The sequence below is a fragment of the Urocampus carinirostris genome, chromosome 9 (genome assembly GCF_059441175.1).
Source record: "Urocampus carinirostris isolate Australia breed hairy pipefish chromosome 9, RoL_Ucar_1.0, whole genome shotgun sequence".
NCBI lineage: Eukaryota > Metazoa > Chordata > Actinopteri > Syngnathiformes > Syngnathidae > Urocampus > Urocampus carinirostris.
Genome location: NC_142357.1, coordinates 23,742,721 through 23,763,452, shown reverse-complemented (window position 1 = coordinate 23,763,452; position 20,732 = coordinate 23,742,721). Strand labels below are relative to the sequence as shown.

The 20,732-nt window shown below is 38.8% G+C and overlaps 2 protein-coding genes across 3 annotated transcripts in view; both read right to left on the bottom strand.

The window, feature by feature from the left end:
* The window catches only part of pigg (phosphatidylinositol glycan anchor biosynthesis class G (EMM blood group)), a 59,209-nt gene extending 53,251 nt beyond the window's left edge, over positions 1-5,958 (bottom strand). For both annotated transcript variants that reach the window (XM_088343304.1, XM_088343305.1), the window contains exons 1-2: positions 5,560-5,958; positions 5,278-5,483 (exon numbers count right to left, since the gene is read on the bottom strand). In XM_088343304.1, coding sequence (XP_088199430.1) covers positions 5,278-5,483; positions 5,560-5,707 — 354 coding nt within the window. In that variant the 5' untranslated portion in view covers positions 5,708-5,958. The remainder of the gene's footprint in view (positions 1-5,277; positions 5,484-5,559) is intronic.
* A 1,214-nt stretch (positions 5,959-7,172) lies between these two features.
* guf1 (GTP binding elongation factor GUF1) lies at positions 7,173-20,720 on the bottom strand. Its single transcript, XM_088343306.1, has 17 exons — positions 20,374-20,720; positions 20,174-20,285; positions 19,841-19,989; positions 19,521-19,601; positions 19,385-19,462; positions 17,739-17,822; positions 17,603-17,667; positions 17,312-17,515; positions 15,595-15,734; positions 15,311-15,434; positions 14,016-14,148; positions 13,776-13,919; positions 12,195-12,328; positions 11,885-11,986; positions 10,578-10,697; positions 10,451-10,487; positions 7,173-8,663 (listed from the first exon to the last, which is right to left on the bottom strand). The coding sequence occupies exons 1-17, from the start codon at positions 20,557-20,559 to the stop codon at positions 8,529-8,531; spliced, it is 2,028 nt and encodes a 675-aa protein (XP_088199432.1). The 5' UTR covers positions 20,560-20,720; the 3' UTR covers positions 7,173-8,528.
* Between the last annotated feature and the right edge of the window lie 12 nt (positions 20,721-20,732).

The following is a 20,732-nucleotide window of genomic DNA, read 5'->3' as shown; positions in this document are numbered from 1 at the left end:
GCCGCCCAGTCTGTCAGCTTGTCAGGAGCCAGGGTATCAAGAGAGCGGCGGATGGAGCAACTGAAGTCTCTGGCGATGTTGGGGTCGCTGAGTCGGGAGGAGTCGGGGCGAGGCAGAGTCTTGTGCTGGTTGGCTCGGAGCTTTAGCTTGAGCTGGGCCACCAGCAGACGATGGTCTGTGTTGCCAAGCTGTGCTCCTCTGAACACCCGGCAGTTGGTTACAAACGACTTCCAGCGTCGTGATATCAGGATGTGGTCCAATCCCTTCCTGGTTCTGCCATCTGGGCTGTACCACGTCCAGTGATGGATGCATTTCCGGGGAAACCAGGTGTCAGCAACACAAAGGTTGTTTTGGTGGCAGAGGAGGAGGAGGCGGTTGCCATTGTCGTTTGTTGTGCTGTCAACGAAGGTGGTGCCGACAGGTGAGCCGGGGGACCGATCAATGCTGGATAGAGTGGCGTTGGCATCAGTGAGGATGATGGTGACGTCGTGTGGTGGGGCTTGGTTGACAGCCTGGTGGAGTTGGTCAAAGAACGCGTCCTTCGCATCCTCATCAGCGACATCGGTGGGGGCGTAGGCGACGATCACTGTCATCTTGCCGTGATGGTGGAGGAATCGAGCAGACAGTAGTCTGTCACTTATTGGTGTCCAGCTGATGAGGGACCTCCGGAGGGCTTTTGGAATGGCAAGAGCCACACCGTAAAGGCCGGTCCGACTCTCGGGGCCACTCCAGATGTAGCAATGGTTGCCAGCTGTTGTTTCACCATTGCCTTGCCATCGTACTTCACAGAGCCCTGCCATGGTGATGTTATAGCGACAGAGCTCTCGGGACAGCAGGGTGGCAGCTCCGGGGCGAAGGAGTGTCTGGACATTCCAGGTGGCGACACGGGTCTTATGACGAAGATCGATCCGTACTCGTTGGTCGGGGGCAGGCTGGGGTCCGTTACCGTGTTGGTCAGTCCGGCTTCTTTCTCTGGTCAGTTTCGTAACAAAGTGTGTTTCTCCTGGGTGAGTTGTTAGCCCTCCGCAGGATAGTCGGTTGGTGGGGCTGCCACCTCACAGCGTACCGACACGCTGGGGTCTTTGTTTGTCTGGAACCTACCCCGGAGACCGGCCCGCCATGGGTGACCCTACCAGGAGCAAGCTCCCGACGGTATCGCTCTCCAGGGTCACTGGAACACGCAAGCCCCCTCGCCGCATCAAGGCCAGACCCATCCGAGGGGGGATGGCATCAGACAGTACAATATTTTGAAATTACAGACACCAACTTTAAGATTAGCTTTTTTTCCCCCTTTTTCGTGGTAAAACATCGCAAGAATAAGGAAAATACAACCTAAATGAGCAAAATCATCATCCCAAAAATATCTGGTTCTCATGATATAATGAAAATATATTTTTTTTGAATGATTTGATTATGTTTGTTTTTAAAATAAAAGTTCAATTGAACCAGCTCAGTAGCCTAGATGGTAAGGCGCCCGCTTTGAGACTGGGAGGTCGGTGGTTCGCGCCCCGGCCGAGTCATTCCTAAGACTTAAAAAGTGGTCGGCGGCGCCCTCTGTTGGCTGCATCGGCTCGCTACAACGGGTCAGGTGCAATCGACATTTCGTTCTGTGTACATTGTTACACAGAATGACAATACAAGGAAATTATTATTATTATTATTATTATTATTAACCTCAGCGGTGCTCGTAATTTGAGAGTATGTCGACTTTCACGAGTTTTAATCATGTGCTCATAAATGCAAACAAATGCACTGGAGATAAACTTATATTCTGTGATGAGTTATTTGTCCTGTTTGTAATCAAATGGGCTGCAATGCAGTGACATGAAGTAGGATGTGCGAAAACAAATTCTGTGCTGCCATCTACTGGTAAAAGATGTCGTCTCAATGCTGTAGTTAAAATATAAAATAAATGGAGCAGCTACACACTGGTAGCGGTGTTTTAAAATCATTCCTTTCTCTTTTCAAAAACAAAACGTTTTTCCATCAGGAGGTCTAATTCAAAATAAAAAGTCAAATGAATTAAAAAAGCAAGACAGAGCAGCATTAACTATTGATGCAACGTTGCTGAACACCTACCTCAACAAATGCCTTCATACTGCCAGCCCCCAAAAATGACATTTTGAAGCTATTCTCAAGCAATATTGATGTTGGGTTTTGTGCTCTAGATGTCAGCAAAACCTGCCATTTAAGCATTTTGTCTCACTCCTAAAGGGCACATCAATTCTTTGGTCTCTCACAGTTTTTTTGTTTGTTTCCTTGTTCTATCTCTGCTTGTAGTAGAAAGGCAAACATCATCTTTTCCACCCAAAGATGCGGACTTTGTGTATTTTTTCTTGTCACTGTCATCCTTTAACAGGTCGATGCTACAAACAAGTCTGAAACAAGTGTGACTCAATGTATGTATCTTGATTGAATGAAAACTGTACCTTGATTTTCAATGATTTAATGACAATTTGCCTGATTATGATGTAAGGGGAGTACGAAGCACCCAAAAAAATGAAAGGCATCACCAAAAAAAGCGGCTTAACTCATTCTGACCTATTTTCTATTTTGTAGTGTATAGTTGATTTGTATTTGCTAAATACGAAAACGGATAAAAAGACTCAAAAAAATAATCAAACAAACAAAAACAAAAATAGAAAATGCTCACTAAATAATTGCCAGTATATCCATTTTTAATTTGAAGATGGATTCAGACTTTATTTGTAACTTTGAAGTAAATCGTTTCACAGAATACACATTATTTCTTGTCAAAAGTGATTAATATTAGAAAATCTTAATTTTACATTTTTCCACACATGAGGACTTTTTTGCCATAGGTGGTTATGCATATATCTTTAGTTTGATGATTCACTCTGTTTTGTCAATTGTTTATCAAAGATTTTGATTTTAAACTCATCAGAGTTGTATATGTTGACCGGTGAGAGAAAAGGGTATTCAAATCTTATTTATTCACTTTGAAAATTTTGTTACTGCTGAATGTAATTGCAGTATTATTTATTGCACTGTTCTTAAGATGCACTATTGTCATGAGGCATTTACAACTTAGGCTAGGATGGTCTACCCAAAAAAATACCTATTTATTATGACGATCTTTTTATTTTAAAATTCTTTTTAAGTTTTTTATTATGCGTTTATCCTGAAATGCCACGTCTAATCTTGCTGTAAACAATTTTCACTACGTTGTTATGCCTGACAATAAAGACAGTTGTAAGATCCAGACGTGTCAGTTTGAGGGTGCACTCGTTGCGGACAGACTTTCAGGGACACTCAGGGCTTTCTTTGGAGTTCATTTTGGCTGGGAAACGGAACAATATTTTCACATAGGGTTTATGGTACACGCCCACTACAGGTAAGATCGGGTCTAAAAAAAAAAATCCAGCCTGACCCTACCGCTAGGGTCGTAGGGGCACTGTTTCCTATGGTGTTTATTGGGCAGGTACAGCTTAGTGGCAACCATCACTCCCCAGGCCAACACATGTTTTCCTATTTTATATGCTGGATAATTTAAAAAAAAAAAAGAAAAGAAAATAAGAGACACACAGAGAGACAGAGAGAGAGAGAGAGAGAGAGAGAGAGAAAAAAAAGCCATTTTATGCCACAACCTGGCCTTAAATTAGGGCTGGGTTTGGGTCCGGGCCCAAGATCTTACCTCTACTGATAGTAGGTGGATTGGCTTCACATGCACCAAAATAGGCTTCATTCACACATACTCATGGGGGGAGCCACATATGGCTCGCGAGCCATTCATACTCATGGAGGGAGCCACATGTGGCTCGCGAGCCATACATACTCATGGAGGGACCCACATATGACTCGCAAGACATACATACTCATGGAGGGAGCCACATATGGCTCGCGATCATAGATTCCAAACCCCTGGTTTAGAGAATATTTTTCTTCACGCTAAGATTTTTAGTGTTTATTTGCTCTCATTTTTCAGCTTAGGCCATGACAAATTGTGGTGTGTGTGGAGCCCTTTGAAACTTATTGTGATTAAGTGCAATACAAATAAATGCTACTCACACCTATCAACCTGTACGTTTTGGCCGTACAAAATACGTTTATTATGCATTTTAAGACGTGTACGACGTAAAAGAAAATCTGTACATAAAAACACAAATTTGTCAATTATGGGTACCCTCCGGTATACACCGACTATCACAAAACGGAAAATTAATCAAGTAAAACAAGTTCGCCACGGTAGCCTCTATCACGGTATCGTTTTTTTCGTTACAAACAAAGCGAGCGGTTTGATGCTACAGTGCGCATGCGTCCGCCACTGAAGTGCCTAATTTCGACTCCCCTGCAAAATCCTCCCCCCGTCGCGTGAATGCCCATTCTGCTACGTTTCCGACAATAGCTTTATCATTTAATAAGCTTATTATATAGAATATGATTGCTATAGTCGGAAGCGCAGCAGAATGCGCGTTCATGCGAGGGGGGGAGGATCTTGCAGGGGAGTCGAAATTAGGCACTACACCGGAAGACTCCTCAACAGCTGCAGAGGTGATGTTTTGCCATTTCATCGCAGAGCAAAACATACCTCCAAGAGTTGCCGATCACTTCAAAAGGCTTATGAAAAACATGTTTCCCAGTCACAAGGCTGCAAAGGTTTGTATTTTCTGTCCCTGGTAAATAGTCTGTTTGCAATTTAAAATACAAGCATCAATGGTTGATATTGTGGTTTGGTTTACAAAATAGAAATGCCTACTATTTTTTTCCTCCCAAAAATATCTTTATTTACAAATTTGAATTTAAAGTGTGTGGGACGGCAGTGGCTCAGGAGGTAGAGAGCTCGTCTTGGGATCAAGAGATCGCAGTTCCCGTGTTACACGTCGAAGTGTCCTTGGGTAAGACACTGAACCCCTAATGCCCCCAATAAGCAGGTTAGCGCCTTACATGGCTGCACGGCCGCTATTGGGAAATGTGAAGCACACTGTAAAGCGCTTTGGGAAGTCTTGACTTGAAAAGCGCTATATAAATGCAGATCCTTTTAGTAACGGATATTTTAGTTACGCTGATAACAATTAGTCCTGATTTTTTTTTTGAGTTTTTTCTTATTTTCCTTTTTTATTTTATTATTAAGAATATGTACAGAAGGATATAACGAAACACATGCACAATATAACGTGTTAAACTACATAAATAAACACGTTTGCAAAAAAAAAATATGGTGCAAGATTTTTTTTTTTTTTATTTTGTAAGGGAAAGTACGACTGTTTGTAAGGGCATGGAGCCCAGGAGCTTGACAGGTATGGCTACTTGACTTACTTTGATCCTGGGCATGGTAATAGTCGGAAGTCTCGCTTTTGCCACATAGCTAAGCGTGGATCCTTTCTCCACCAGGTGTCTGGTGTAGGGCATGTTCGTGCGACCATTGGGTCCGAACACAAAGTCCTCCCGCAGGGCATCGATTAACATGATAACGACCCTTTTGAACAAGGGCTGCGGGATGTGAGACGAATTGAGCGAGCCTCCTGCAATTCAAGCGACATGACAACAAGACATGAAGAGTTACAGCAGGTGACTTGACAACAACCCGGCTGAACTTACCAGACAGCGGCTCGGGAGGCTGGTCTATCCTGTTTTGGGGAGACTGTGACCTGACCGACACTGGGAAAAATCCCCTCAAGAAAAGGGCGACCCCCAAAACCTCGAATATTAAAATGAACGAGGCAAACGCAGACGAGCGGATTTTCATTGTTTCCTGTTTTACAGTGCTCCACTTTTGAGGTAATAATTCCAAAACTCAAATCAATGACTTAGCTAGCAACCTACATAACGCGTCTCTGTATTCTTTTGACATGAAATTACATGTTAGCAATCATTCACAACTGTTATGAAAAATTGCAGAACATAAAAATAACAATGTGTTCTTACCATTAATTTAAAAACTACTAAAAACCACACCAGGTGTAACCAATCATAATAGCTTCCGCGTTTTGTTTAACTACGGCAAGCGTATTGAAAAAAAAGACCACCCCGCCCCTCCCGCGCGTGAAATAAACGCGCAGCAAAATTCACGATTTCCTTCGCATATCTCTTCCATTTAAAGGGAAAAACGCATGTAATTGTATGTAATGGGTAGAAAATGTTACATGTGAACTTATTTTGATTTTTCAATGCAGAGTGAAAAGGAAACAGAGAACATTAAATTATACAGTACTCAGTGGCGGTTCTACATTAAATTACTAATTGGGCGAGACCACCTCCTTATTCAGAAGACAGGAGCCACAAACTGTTTTCTTTTATGCATCGTTGTAATACAGAGAATCCTCCCTCTCCCCCAGTCATATGTGATTTCCCCCCTTCGACTTCCTCCCCTACGCTTTTCCTCGTCTCAGCCTCAGAATCTCCACACACCTTCGCAGCAAGCAGGGGCGTCAAAGTTGCAACGAAGGGGCTTCCATTTGACAAGAGGCAAAGCTATACATTGTTAGATTATACAAAATCGCCCTGCAACAAGTATTCATTGTAACTTTTATTTTATTTTTTTAAGATCTCGTTCCGCCCTCCATGTGCCCGCCTCATCCATGCCTAAAACCGCCACTGAGTATATTACAAGTCAACTTAAATAATAATAATAATAATAATAATAATTTCCTTGTATTGTCATTCTGTGTAACAATGTACACAGAACGAAATGTCGATTGCATCTGACCCGATGCAGCCGCAGCCAAGAGAGGGCGCCGCCGACCACTTTTTAAGTCTTAGGAATGACTCGGCCGGGGCGCGAACCCGAACCTCCCAGTCTCAAAGCGGGCGCCTTACCATCTAGGCTAACGGTATGCATTTTTTGCTCATTACAAATTATGTACGATGCCGTATAACAAATTTTGTAGGGGAAATATTTTTCTAAAAATACACTGCCACGTATAATAAGCAACACTGAAATTCCTGCAAAGTGGGGAAATAACTAAGACAGATAATGAATGGCGTTGTTGATTAATTAAGTTGGAATTAAATGTATCTTTCTTTTCCTCCTAAAAATCTGCCTTGCTGTGAGTAAATAAGTCCTGCATTGTGTTTGAAAGTTTTACTTTCGCGTATTAAGGCGAATTACAATCAATAATAAAGCGATCAATTGGCTGAGCTTGACAGGTATGTAATATCAGATGTGCTTTGAAAGAAATTGACAGATGCACATAAGAGAATTGGTGAGATGATTAAATGAAGGAACACTTTTATTTGCAGTAAATTAAAATACCAAATTGCAGTACAGTACAGTATTTACATCCATCCATTATCTGCACCGCTTATCCTCAGTAGGGTCGCGGGGGTGCTGGAGCCCAGCCAAGCCAGCAGTGGGCAGGGGACACCCTAAACTGGTTGCTGTATTTACATACAAGTCAAACAAGTTTGAAATGTATACATCTGTGTCATTATACAACTGAACAAGACACATTTTTATGTACACAGTTTGTATGATTCCCTGGCAGTCGATATGCCGCATGGAATTGAATACATAGATTTTCCTGACATTCTAAATTTGTTGATAGGATTACAAGTCTGCGTACGATAATATTAGGTTTGTCCATCTAGTAAGGGTGTTTCCGTAGTATATTTGCCTTACACGTGAAAGGTCCCCAGTTCGAGAGAGTGGAAACATTTGTTGGCCTGAAGAAGGATGGGCGCTATTAAATTGTACTTGCCTAAGATACACCACAGGAAATAGTTCCCCTATTTAACTAGTGGTTAAGGGAATCGCGCAATCTAGTAAGGGCACAGTTTTAAGTGCAGTTACTGTTTGTAAAACTGCAGTTCAGTATTTATATATTATCCATTAGGGTTGGGTAATTTGGAAAAACTTCATTACGATTCGATTCAGACAAAAAAACAAAATAACCATCATGATATGTCTTTTTTTTATGTAGTTCCTGCCCATTTTCTTTTTGTGTTAAAATAAAGGAAATACGTCATTTTGAGCAAATTACCTACTTTCTGAAAAGGTTTCAAATGAATGCTAACTACACTAACCACCAATACTAGAGAACAAGCGGAGTCACTAGCACCAGGAGGTAGCAGCTTTGACCAGAGCGTACTTGCAAGTCTATAAACGCCTAACACAAAGAGTCATTAATTCATTTTTCCTCCATTTTAATGTTTGTTTTTATATCCCTTGTGGGAATTTTAATGTGCCATATGAAAATTTTTATTTTCAGGTAGTGGCTGCAACATTATCATCATCATCTAGCAGCCACACCAGTGACGGTAGAATTAGCGGATATATTAGCATAAACTGCTAATGTGTTGTAATGCTAATTGCAAGTGTCGCTGGCAGCCATAACACGGAAAATATGCATTGAATCCAGGTATAGAGAGGAGAATACTAAACAGGACAAAATTATGAAGTTTATTTATTTAGCATATAACCCTCATCCAAATGGTAAAACTCAAACATTTTTGTTTCTGAGAACACACTCATCATCAAACACAATAATTTCAGTACCTTTTATGTACAACCCCAAAACATTAATTTTCACATGATTTTCTATAATACAGTACAGTTAAATTGACAATGACTAGTTGTCTTTCCTTTTAAGAACATTAATGAAAACATCTTTGGGTACGTCCACGTTGCCAATACGCCTCATCTTCCTTTTGCCTTCTGCCTGTTTCTTCAGGAGTTTCAACTTGCGCGTTATGTCACCTCCATACTTGGAACAAACAATACTTGAATTAAATCGTGAAAACAATATTACACCGTATTTTCCAGACTGTAAGCCGCAACTTTTGTCTCACAATTTCAACCCTGCGGCTTATGCAGAGATGCGGCTAATGTATGCATGGGCGCGCAATCAGAAAGAGTGAGACAGGTGGTGTCGAGAAAGACGCAAGCCACAGCCGCCAATAAACACCATTGAAGAAGAAGGTACATACATTAAACTAGTCAAGTCATATATATTCATTTGTACAGCCCTTGATCACAAGGAGTCTGAAAGGGCTCGAAAGGCTACAGACTCTTATTACACCATCCCCTGATCTAAAACCTACATAAGAGCAAGGAAAAACTCAAAACCTCAGCAACCTTGAGAAGGGACCGCCCATGAGGTAATCCCCCTACCAGTATGACCAGGCTACAATGAATATTGCAATACACGTCATCAACATGAAATATAGGTCATTTATAAGCTATAAATATAAGTGTGTTTCAAGCCAAGATTTAAACAGGTGATCTACATGAATACACAGGTTTGAGGAAAAAATGTTTTGAGGTGGGGAGGGGGTATACGCATTAGCGCTGTGGTACTTGTGCTGCTGCCATTTTTTGCTGTGTTACGGTAATTGTTTTTCTGTGTCTCAGTAGTTTTTAGCAGTGTTTTTTTTAACCAGCCCTGTTCACACTGTGTTACTTGTGTTGCCACTGTGTTTTTTGATGTGTTATTTATGTTTGTCGTCATGCCTTATCCCAGTGTGTATTTATTAATGGCGGCGCCCTCTGTTGGCTGCGGCTGCATCGGCTCGCTACAACGGGTCAGGTGTATCGACATTTCGTTCTGTGTACATTGTTACAAAGAATGACAATACAAAGGAAATTATTATTATTATTATTAACACTTTGGAAACTCTCTGCAGTGTTTGTACACCCTTTTCATGGCCAAATTCAAGCACTTTTTAAAGACTTTCTGAGATTTTTTTCAAATTTTTCCAGTATCATTAAAAGAAAAAGATCCAGTGTGAATCATGTGTTTTGCAGGCCACAAATATATTTACGGTTTACATATGCTATTTTTATAATTGCGTGTGCATTTATCAAGACATATGATTTTTAAATCTTGAGTAAATCTCAAAAATATTTGTGTTTGATACATCTCTCCCTATATAGTTTTGGATAAAATGACAGTAACGTGTAGCTTGTATTTTAAGTTCATTCCAATACAATTTACCACTGGAACACACTACCTTAATGTTTTGAATGGCCCATAATAAATGTCCATACTTGAAACGTATTCCTTCCATTAATACCCAATTAATAGTGCCCGGTTTAGGTGTAGCATGCACCCGTCCTTAGGGGCCAATGACACCTTATAGGGAAATGCCAAACAAATAATGCCAGCTACCATTAATTAAGAGGAAAAAAAATTGCAACAGCAAAGCGAAGCCAGTAAAGAGCAGCGTCGGCACTATTTTTAGGAAGACTTTTTGAGAAACAGGGCAACAATTCCAAGCATGTACAAGCACTTCACCCAAAATTCAAGCACTTTTCAATCCTTGAAAACACATTAACATTTTTCAAGAATTTCAAGCCCTCAGAACCCTGTCTCTGTGTCCGTCTTTCTTTGTAAATATCCCAAGTTTCAACGAGACCACATGCAGTCTATAGTCAGGTGCGGGTTATGTATGTACAAGGTGTTTTTACTCGAAAAATATATTGGATGCGGCTTACAGTCCAGAAATTACTATAGATGGCATTGCATTGATGGAAATATGAAAAGCCACTTACACATTTCGCGAGGACATTTTTCCTGTAGGCTTTTATTCTGAAAGGATCACACATTAGGATATTGTGAAAATACCTCTTGCATATATTTCTAGGATTATGATGTAAGGGCGGAAAGCAGTTTACTCACGTCTCTCTTGCAATTATTTTACTTCCAATAGCTGCTTGTACAGCTATCTCAAACATTTGCCTCGGTATTGAATCCTTGAGTCGCTCACATATGGCTTTACCTGTGCTGTATGCACGGGTTCTGCAAAGAAACACACAAAACAACACTAGTATTTATATTATTAGTGTTGGAGGTGACCTGTTACAAAGGATCCCGTTCCTGGAACACAATTACTTTCCTCGGTAACAAGTACAGTACTGCGAAGCGTCCTTGATAACATTTTGTAACTCATCTGCTGTTGCAACATGGCACATTGCTTTGCTACTTTTAGGAAGCAGACCATAAAACACTGCAATTTGGCTGTTTCTCCTTTGCCCGTGAAGTAATAACAAACCTCCTTATGCCAGTAGCACAAGGCTAGATACAACAGATGAGCAAGGCTTAGATGTTTATATGTACGAACAAAATACAATTGAATACAGTTGAGGTGGCGCTGTATCAAGCAAAGAGTAGGAGGGGACGTAAATTTCTCCCTACTGATATTCTTTTTAAACTATCTACGCAAATCTAAGACATATTTACAATTATAAAATAATGAATTTAGGACATCAGCTTATAAGCACATACATATTTGGTTGTGTGTCACCAGTAGTCAATGGTAGACAGTGTGTTGGGAGGGGGCATGGCTTATTAAAGTACAAAGAATAAATAGGGTAAACGTGACCACAGAATTTACGATAAAAGAGTGCTGACTTTTGGTATTTTTATTTGTTTTTGTTTTACACCATGCCTAGAGAACAATAAAAAAAGTAGAAGGAAATATTCAAGTAGTTTGAAGACAGAATGGATATGGGGTGTCTCAACTGTTAGCTTCTTTTTTTGGAATGTGTATGATATGTGTGAAGGTTTATGAGAGTTATTTCTTTATTACTTTTTGTTTTACCTATTTTATTTTTGTCTTCACAAAATAGCTTCTGCTTTTAATACATCCATTCATTTTCGAAGAAATAAAATGATTTTAAATACTTTATTCCTTCAAAGTTTTTGCCCACTCACATTGCGCATTCAGCTACTGTGTGACTCACAGGCAGTAATTTACAGAGCATTGAATTTCCTGAAACTTGTAAATGTCATATAAATTGATTTGGAAAATTATTATTCCTATCAAACAATTTGTCTTAAATAAAGTGGCATTTCTAACATATTAACGTACTTGCAGCCAATCACGCAGAGGGGCATATTTTATAAGGCCACACATTTTCAAACTTGGCTAGTCAGCAGATTTTTTTTCACTGCACAACGATTAATTTAATCTGTGTGAAACCTACTTGTGCACAATTAGGGTGAGCTCTTCCACCGGCCGCCCATTCAAAAGAATATCCATCTTTATAAGGTCAGCTGCCTGGTAGCCTGCATTTTCATAATCAAAGCTATGTAGGAGAAAATAAAATGGATGTTATATAGTGAATGCTTACAATGCATGTAGGGATTATAAAACAGGACTTTCCGGAATAATGAATAATAAACTTGGACGAGTATCACCAATTAAAAATACTTTGAAATAAATAGCATAGATTGGATTCTTTTTCTGAATGTATTTAAATATACTCCACAAATATCCCCAATGCGTTACTCTACCTTGCATATCCGGAAGACATAGACTTGAGAAGGTCGTAGAAATCCACGACGATTTCATTTAAAGGGAAAAGATACTTCATCATCAAACGATTATCATCTATGTATACCATATTTTTCTGGATTCCTCTTCGGTTCTGCAAGAGTACAATGAATGATTATCTAAAAGGGCAGAAAAATATTCAAAACAGTAATCCTTCGCTGACACATGTCGCGGTTTTGATACTTTGGGAATTTTCATTGTGAATTGTGTTCTGCATTCTGATGGGCTAAACAGTCAACCCGCTCCTTTTCTGCCTGTGCGTCACTAAGGCTGCAGTCTAAGTTGTAAACATACATAAAACTTTTTCACAGACCTACATTACATATGCGCAAATCTTTTTCCATTTTGAGTTTCTCTAAAACCCATTATGTCAACAAAACGCTCTGGACCCATAAAAGCACCAACGTTGGACTTCTCCATGTGCTTAGGGATGGTAACGCAGCACTTTTGTTTTCCTAATAACATCCATATGATAGCAACAAAATAACCTCTGAGGTAAAGTGATATAAGGTAGTGCAATGTATAGCCCCTAATCCCAAGAAGTCTCAAAAGGCTGTACAGACTACAGACTATTAGTAGTTTTTGTCTACAATGGTATTTGTGCCACAGAGTTGCAAAGTGACGAATGATTTACTCAAGTGCTGGATCCTTTATATTCAAGGAAAATGGCCACACTTTAGGATCTATAGCTGTTTGATATTGCTCTGATCATCTCCCTCCGATAAACCTCAATTAAATTTTGAGCACAGACATTAAAAAACAAAGAGTGCTGATGTTCAACTGAGGGCGGGGTTGACAGCCTGCAGTTTAGGAGCAGCAAGTTTTTTTAAATTATAATTTGAAATTACAGAAGTTATTTGAAATACATTTAGAAAGTACAGTACTTTGTTTGTTTAAGGTGGGGTGCGTTGTTTGAGTTGCCTTTAGAAGTTAAAAGTATCATATTTTCTCTATTAAGTATGTGTTTCCAACGCCCAACTTGAGTTAGAAGAACCTTTAATTTTTCCATCTGCTTTTATCTTTCTTTTAGCAACGTCGTTGAGATGCGCAACACATTAGGTAGGAGGAGAGAGGGTTTTTTTTTGGGACGGATGTTGGAGAGTGGCTTTATGCTGGTCAGAGCAGTTTTTGAGTTATTGTAGCATGGACGTGGTAAAAGTAAGAATAAGCTTGTTTAAAATACAGTCCAAACGCCAACCCAAAACCCCCAAGAAGATAAAAAAAAAAAAAAAAGAGTTTTCGAGAGCGTGTCTAAAAAATACTTGATAAATGAGCTGACAGAGGCTGCGATCATGACTTTAAGCTAGGAGATGGTGGAAGAAAGTAATAAAGTTTCAAATTCCGTACAAATGGTTGAGCCTGTAAATAGTTTTTTTTTTTGTTTAGTTTCAATGTGTGATAGATTATTTAATAAATAAATATATGAATAAATAAATTAAGAAAAGTTTCTACTCAGATTTTGACTACCGCGAGTCCTTTTTGGAACACAAAAAAAATGAGGGATTACTGCCTATGTAACGTGCGGCATAAATAAATCTTACCAAGCATAGAGTCATAATCTTGCCAGTGTATGTGTCAGGTGCTAAAATGGTCCCCAACACCATCGGTTCTAAATACTCGGATACCACCGATTTGTCTGGAAACTGAGCTGGGTTCACGATTGTGATCTCCTCTTTACCGTGTTCCTGTAACAAGTGCCATCAACAAACATGATCTTCAACAGAGATATTTAATAAGCAATGTTTAAAATTTGGATTAGAATATCCGGAAGAAATTCTTACCTTGATGAGTTTTGGTGACGAGAGCACCGCCTTATAAGGCACCGTCGGCGCTGTTATGATTACAGAAGCATTGTATTCCTGCTCAAGTCTCTGGTTAAACACTTCCATATGAAGGAGTCCCAGAAAGCCTAGCCTGCATAACATTTCACACATATAACGCTTTAATGGATGAGTAACGACGGATTATAGAGATATTCTAGACACAGTATATACTCGCATCCAAGCCAAATTTAGAACTATAAAATAAAATGCTGAAATCAGGGGGTCTGTTTATTTGCGCATATTTGGTTGTGTGTCACCAGTAGCAAACTGTATGCAGTGCCCAGGAAGAGGGTGTGGCTTAGGAAATCAAACCAATAGGAAACCAAAGAGGTGAACGTGCATATGCAGCCAGAGAATTTACGGTTGAAGTGTGCTGAATTTTGATCACTTCATTTTGAAAATTATTTTTGCAATGCGCCATGCCTGGTCAATAAGGAAAACATTCGTTTCTTACTCCTGACTTCAAGCTTGAAGTGATAAAGGCCGCTAGAGAAACAAGCAAACTGGAAGATTTTCTTTTTTTACTATATTTTTTCTTCCTATTTTTTCCTTTATTCTATTTAATATTTGGTTTTCTTTTTTTCCTTTCTCTTTTCCTTTTTTAATCCTTTTTCTTTGTCTTTCTTTGCAAAAGGCTGGGGGAAACATGAGAAGAAAATGGTACACTTTTATCCTTGTGCTTTGTAACACTCATTTTTTGGTAGAATGACAGAATACAGCAACATCTAGTGGTCAAATAATACACACTGTCCCTTTATGGAAATACGGCCCATGTGCATTTTGGACTCATTTATTGCTGATTGACTTTCTTTTTTTTAATGAATTTGTTTAGCGTAGAAAATTTTCTGAAATATATTTGAGAATGGTGGGATGTAAATTATATGTAAACAACTAATCAAAACATGAACAGTACCCAGAAATGGAGAAGGAGATCTTGGAGTGGTTTAAAGCCAAAAATGCGAGCTCTCAAGATTGCACAAGCCAATAAATATGCTTTCATAGGTCGGTGTACACACTTTCTTCTATTCCTTTTCGTATGTGGCTATTTTAAAGCAGTTTTAGGGAATTGGCTTATATGTAGTAGGCGTATACGCGATGTATACAATAAATTGTAACAAGATGGTTAATTTCAGAGTAACGCACTGCTTTTTAGTGTCAGTACTCAGGTGGGTAACTCAATTACTTTTAAAATGAAGAAACTAATAACAAATTACTGTTTTTCAGTAACGTGCCCAACACTGTTTGGTGCTGACCTCCAACCAGCTCCAAGGGCCAAACTGCTGTCTCTCTGTACCGTGACGCTTGAATCATTCAGTGTCAGCCTGTCAACGGCGCTACGAAGCCCGGGATATTCAGATTGGTCCACAGGATACATACCTGAGGAGCAACCCACAACTTCACCAACAAAGTCTTGAAAAGCTGCGGTGTTTAAAATGAAGTAAAAAGTAGCGCCTGGTAGTTCGGAATTTAGGATATTCTTTTTCCTTTGTCAGTACACTTGTGGAAAAAAAACAACATCAAATAAGTATTTTCTTACCAGCAAACACCATGGCTTTGGCTGGCTTAAAGCCTGCCAGAGCTTCTACTGGCTGGCCTTGTTGGTAGAGGGTGTCCCCGATCTGCGCTTCCTTAATGTCCTTCATCCCAGCAATGAGGTAGCCCACCTGTCCGGCAAATCTGAAACGCAAATCACATCAACCTTAAAACCATTATAGGAAGCATATTTATGGTCAAATTGACAAAATAATGCACTAACATTAAATTCATCTGTTATCAAACCATGCTTGTTGCAAAGCCACATCATTGTCAAAAACAGTAAAACAGTAAAATTCATTAATATAATAATGATAATAATATTCATTATTACTACCATGTTTTTTAACACTAAGATGAAATATGCATTTTTAAAGGAGATGTACGGAATGTGGGACTTCGTTACTCTCTGCCACCATCTCCTGGCTTAAAGTCATGATTGTAGGTTTAGTCAGCTCATTCATGATGCATGTGCAAGTACGTGCATTTCTTTGACACGTTCAAATGAACTCTTCTTTTTCCGTCTTTCTTGGTGTTTGGGTGTTTGTACTCGACTTGAAGAAGGCCTATTATAATTGTCACCATTTCCTTGCTATACCTAAAAATAAAAGCAAAAAAAAAAAAAAAAAAAACAGCTGGGACGAGCATGACATCACGCTCCAGCACGCCCCCCAGCCCCCAATCCTCGATCCTAACGTGATCCGCCCCAAACAGTTTTGATAAAAGTAAGATAAAAGCAGAGAGACGAAATGTGGAAAAAAGCATAAGAGCTCTTCGAACTTAGGTATGTGTTAACAATTCCCATCTAATAGAGAAAATATTTAACTTTCAACTTTTTAAGGACACATCAAATGATGCACCCTACCATTATCTTTAAAAAGGACAACAGTTGAATGATTGAAACTAAATTCTTCAATCCCAAAATAAAAAAATGGTAAAATACTCATCCCATCTTCAAAGAAGACAATAGTATAAAATGATATGAGCACAATAAATTACTAAAAAAGTCAAATAAAAATACAGTACACACAGGGCCTATTTGATAAATCATTAACTACTATTCTTGTGCATTTTGGCCTCTTAGAGGCAGTGTTTTACTGTGCATGCATGGGTTATACACGTATAAAGAGAAGGGACGAAATTTGCAACAAAATCCATTAAAAAAAACAAATTCTTATTATACAGTAATTTGTTGCAGGGTGCGGGCTGCTGGGTGGCTGGATCCCTTAAACACTAGGGTTGTAGGGGTACCATTTCATGTGGTGTGTCTTATGAAAGCATTCAAATGGAAGCTGTTTTTGTCATTATTTCATAAATATCAAAAATATGGTAATGTGTTGTCTGGTACGAGCTAGGGCCAGTGATACACGGCACAGCATGGCGGCCTGATGCCGGACAAAGATGGCGCCGACCTAAGTGGGGGTTCAACATTTTTTTTTATATAAAATTTAACATTGGTATGATAGTTCATGTATTTGTGCCTAGTATTCGAATCAATGTTTTTTAAACTGGATGAAAGCTTTTTAAATACCACTAGGAGGCACTAAACACTAAAATTTTTCCTGCATTTAACCAGCCTCTGTCATTAATAATATTAGGGGAAAAACATTAAATTACTAAAAAATATAACGTTTTTTGTTTGTTATTTTGTTTACCAAGTTACCAAAAGGACAAAAACACGGACAAAAATGTGTCATGAGTCAAATCAGAGAGCAATTTACAGTTTCTGGATCGGGTGCTCCTCCGGGCGAAGAAGCCCAAGCTCGTTGACCTCGTAAGCTTTACCAAGATAAGCCGACACGATCTTGTCCCCCTTTTTGACATGGCCATCAAATACGGCGATGTTGGCCACTACTCCTCTGTAGTGGTCAAAAGTGGAGTCAAAGACTAACGCTTTAAAGGGGTTGTCAACATTTGCAGCAGGCCTGAGGGGGGAAAAAATCGGAAAGACAACGTCTAAACGTTGGCGCTTGTCCTAAAAGATAACTTTTTGTGGACGAGCGACTTCTCACGGTGGAATTCTCTCCACAACTGCCTGGAGAACGTTTTCAACGTTTGTGCCAAGTTTAGCAGAAATCTGAAACAAGAGGAACTCATTTAAACACTTATAAATGTGACATAAAGTAATGCAATTGTGCTTTGAATTACCCGAATGCAGTCTTCACGGGGAATATCAAACACTTTTTCAATCTGCGACTCCACATTCTCTGGATTTGCATTTTTCAAATCAATCTGAGTAAAACATTGAAAATGATCCATCTTACGGGGCATTACAAACCAACACTAGTACCCTAGTACAGTGTTTCCTAACCTTTTTTTAACTAAGGCAGTTTTTTTTCATAACAGCATCCGTCAAAAATGTTTAGATATGAATTCATGGAACCAGTTTCATGTCTTTGTAATTCTTGAACTATTATGTTGCCTTGAGTGAAAGTAAAACGTTCGACAGTCTCTCTATTTTTGAATTAATCAAGTTAATTTAGTTGTGAAACCATATTTCTCATTATTTATGTACTATGATATAATTGTTTTTCTATTTTCTGATGTTTTTCTAATGCAACCCTCACTCATGCTGTAGTTTAAGTTACATGCGCCTTATATCATAGTCAGTGTGCCTTTATATATGAAACAAATAACTGGAAGGGGGATTACCTCAGGTGCATTCCCTTCTCAATGTTTCTTCATTTTCCTCATGCTGAGGATTTTCTAGTTTTTCCTAGCCCTCTTGTAGGTTTTAGATCAGGGAATTGTGTGATAATAGTCAGTAAAAGTCTGTACAGCTCTTTGAGACTCTGTGATTAAGGGCTATACAAATAAACATGACTTGGTTTGATCACCATGTCTCAGGAAGTCACACAGATGACTAATTTGGATCAATGATTGCGCGGCAATCTGGTATTTTACTACATTGTTAACCCTGTTTTCAAGTTTTAAGATTGATAAATTTAAATTTCAGTAGACACTCAAAAAAAGAGAGAAGACTAAAATGTATATTGAACAGGCAAGGAAGAAAATGAGAGAAGCATTAGGATACGGAATTCCAACCCGTTCAAGAGGCCCTTTTCTGAAAACTTTATATTTTATTACATATTCTAGGTTACAAAAGCAGATCCGCCCTAAAAGGTTTGGGAATCAAAGAACAGCAAAATTATTGCATGATAGCGACATTAATGTAATAGTCCAAACAACAAACAACAGTGCTCAATCACTGTCGCAATATTAAAAACACAAACGTATTTACTATGTTTCCATCTTGAAAAATAACGAAAATAATCAGTAAAATAAGCAAAAATTATCTGCAAGTGGAACCCAAAAAATGTTTAACAAGATTCTAACTATTTTCAACAAACTAAGTCATATGATATATATCCCTACCTCAAAAGCAGATCATTAGTAATTAAAGGAAAAACTTTGTTCTTTGTCGCCATCTACTAATATGGAGTAATAAAACAATGAATTGGCTCATCAATAAAAAAACACCAACATACTGAACAATCGTTTTTTTTGTTTATTTTTCGCGAAGATAAAATTGGGAAATTTCCTGCTGCACACTATAAAAAGTCTCACGGAGAATAGTGTGGCCCCAGCACAAAGGTTAAAAAAAAACACTACTAGTAAAACTGCCACAGTCAAATGCAAATAAACTAAGCATTGATAAATATGCTCTGCCAAAGAGCACAAATGAACCACATTCGCCGTTGATACACAAGCACTGTTAAAGGCACAGACGAATACGCTCGAAATGTCATACACCAAAAGGTAAACAGTTAATCAATAATACTTATCTTTATTACCTTGTTAATAACTGGGATGATTGTGAGCTGAGCTTCAAAAGCCAGGTAGAAGTTGGCCACTGTCTGCGCTTGAATACCCTTAATCACAAAAGATATCAACAATAGCCACCTCACACTTAGAAAGACATTTTCATACCTGATTGGCGTCAACAATCAGAAGGACACCCTGACAGGCAGATATGGACCGGGACACTTCATAGCTAAAGTCAACATGACCCTATTGGAAAAATCAAATGACCAAGATCAGCTATCTTCAAATATCATTTTCATTTTTTTAAACTTTCGATACAGGTAAATAAAGTCAAAACCAGGCGAACAAATTTGAATATTTAACTATTTATATCACGACAATTCACTATGAGATTTAAAAAAACAAATAATTGCCCATAACAAATTATGATTGACTCTGAAACATTAAAAAAACATGTATATAGATAGATCGATAGATACACTTACTGGTGTGTCAATGAGGTTCAAGAGGTGCTGTTTGCCCTGGTGCATGTAAAACAAAGAGGCCGTCTGAGCCTTCACGGTTATGCCTCTTTCTCGCTCCACCTGGAGCTTATCCAGCACCTGCTTATTCTTGTCCGTCTTTGCAATAGCACCTGCAACCAAATGATTGAAAATATATTCTACAAATGTTGCAGATTCTTGTGTGACACACACCTAACTTTGATCTGATTTAGTTAGAATGAATGCAATCCAATTAGGGAAGTATATTCATCTCCAATGTAATATTTAGTCAGATATAATTCCTTACAACTAAATCAAGTTGTTTTACACGCAAACCTGTCATTTCCAATAGCCTGTCAGCCAGTGTGCTTTTCCCATGGTCTATATGTGCAATGATGCAGAAATTCCTGATTCTATCCACAGGAAATTTGGAGAGGTCAATGACTTCCTACACAAGGGAGTACAATAATATCAGATCAATGTCACATTCAAAACAATGCATACAAAATATAGTTTGATTTCACGTCTGGTGTTACCTTGTCACTTGGTGTGCTGAAGTTGAATTTACCACCAGAAAAAACAGACAATCTCTTCATACGGAAATGTTTTAAAACCGAGTAACTCATACAATAGTTTGGGGTTTTCCTTCGACATGTTTTAAAAATATGAGCGCATTGCGACAGTGGCGCTCCAAACCACCGGTGGATGACAGAAACATTCATGATTCAGAAATCAATCCTAATGAATGACTAATATGAGAAAAACATAGTTTTAATGAAAGTAAATGTAGATTATAGTTAAATAAACGTGTGAAATTTGTAATCGTTTTCAGTTCTGTGAACCCCGGACACGAACCTCAGGGGCGCTGACATCTTGGTTATTGACGTTCATTTGC

Coding starts and splice junctions, on each gene's coding strand:
- guf1 (XM_088343306.1), bottom strand. CDS start 20,559: ATGAATGTTTCTGTCATCCACCGGTGGTTTGGAGCGCCACTGTCGCAA. Junction 20,286..20,373: donor TCAGCACACCAAGTGACAAG/GTAACACCAGAC, acceptor TCCCTTGTGTAG/GAAGTCATTGACCTCTCCAA. Junction 19,990..20,173: donor CAGGCTATTGGAAATGACAG/GTTTGCGTGTAA, acceptor ATTTGGTTGCAG/GTGCTATTGCAAAGACGGAC.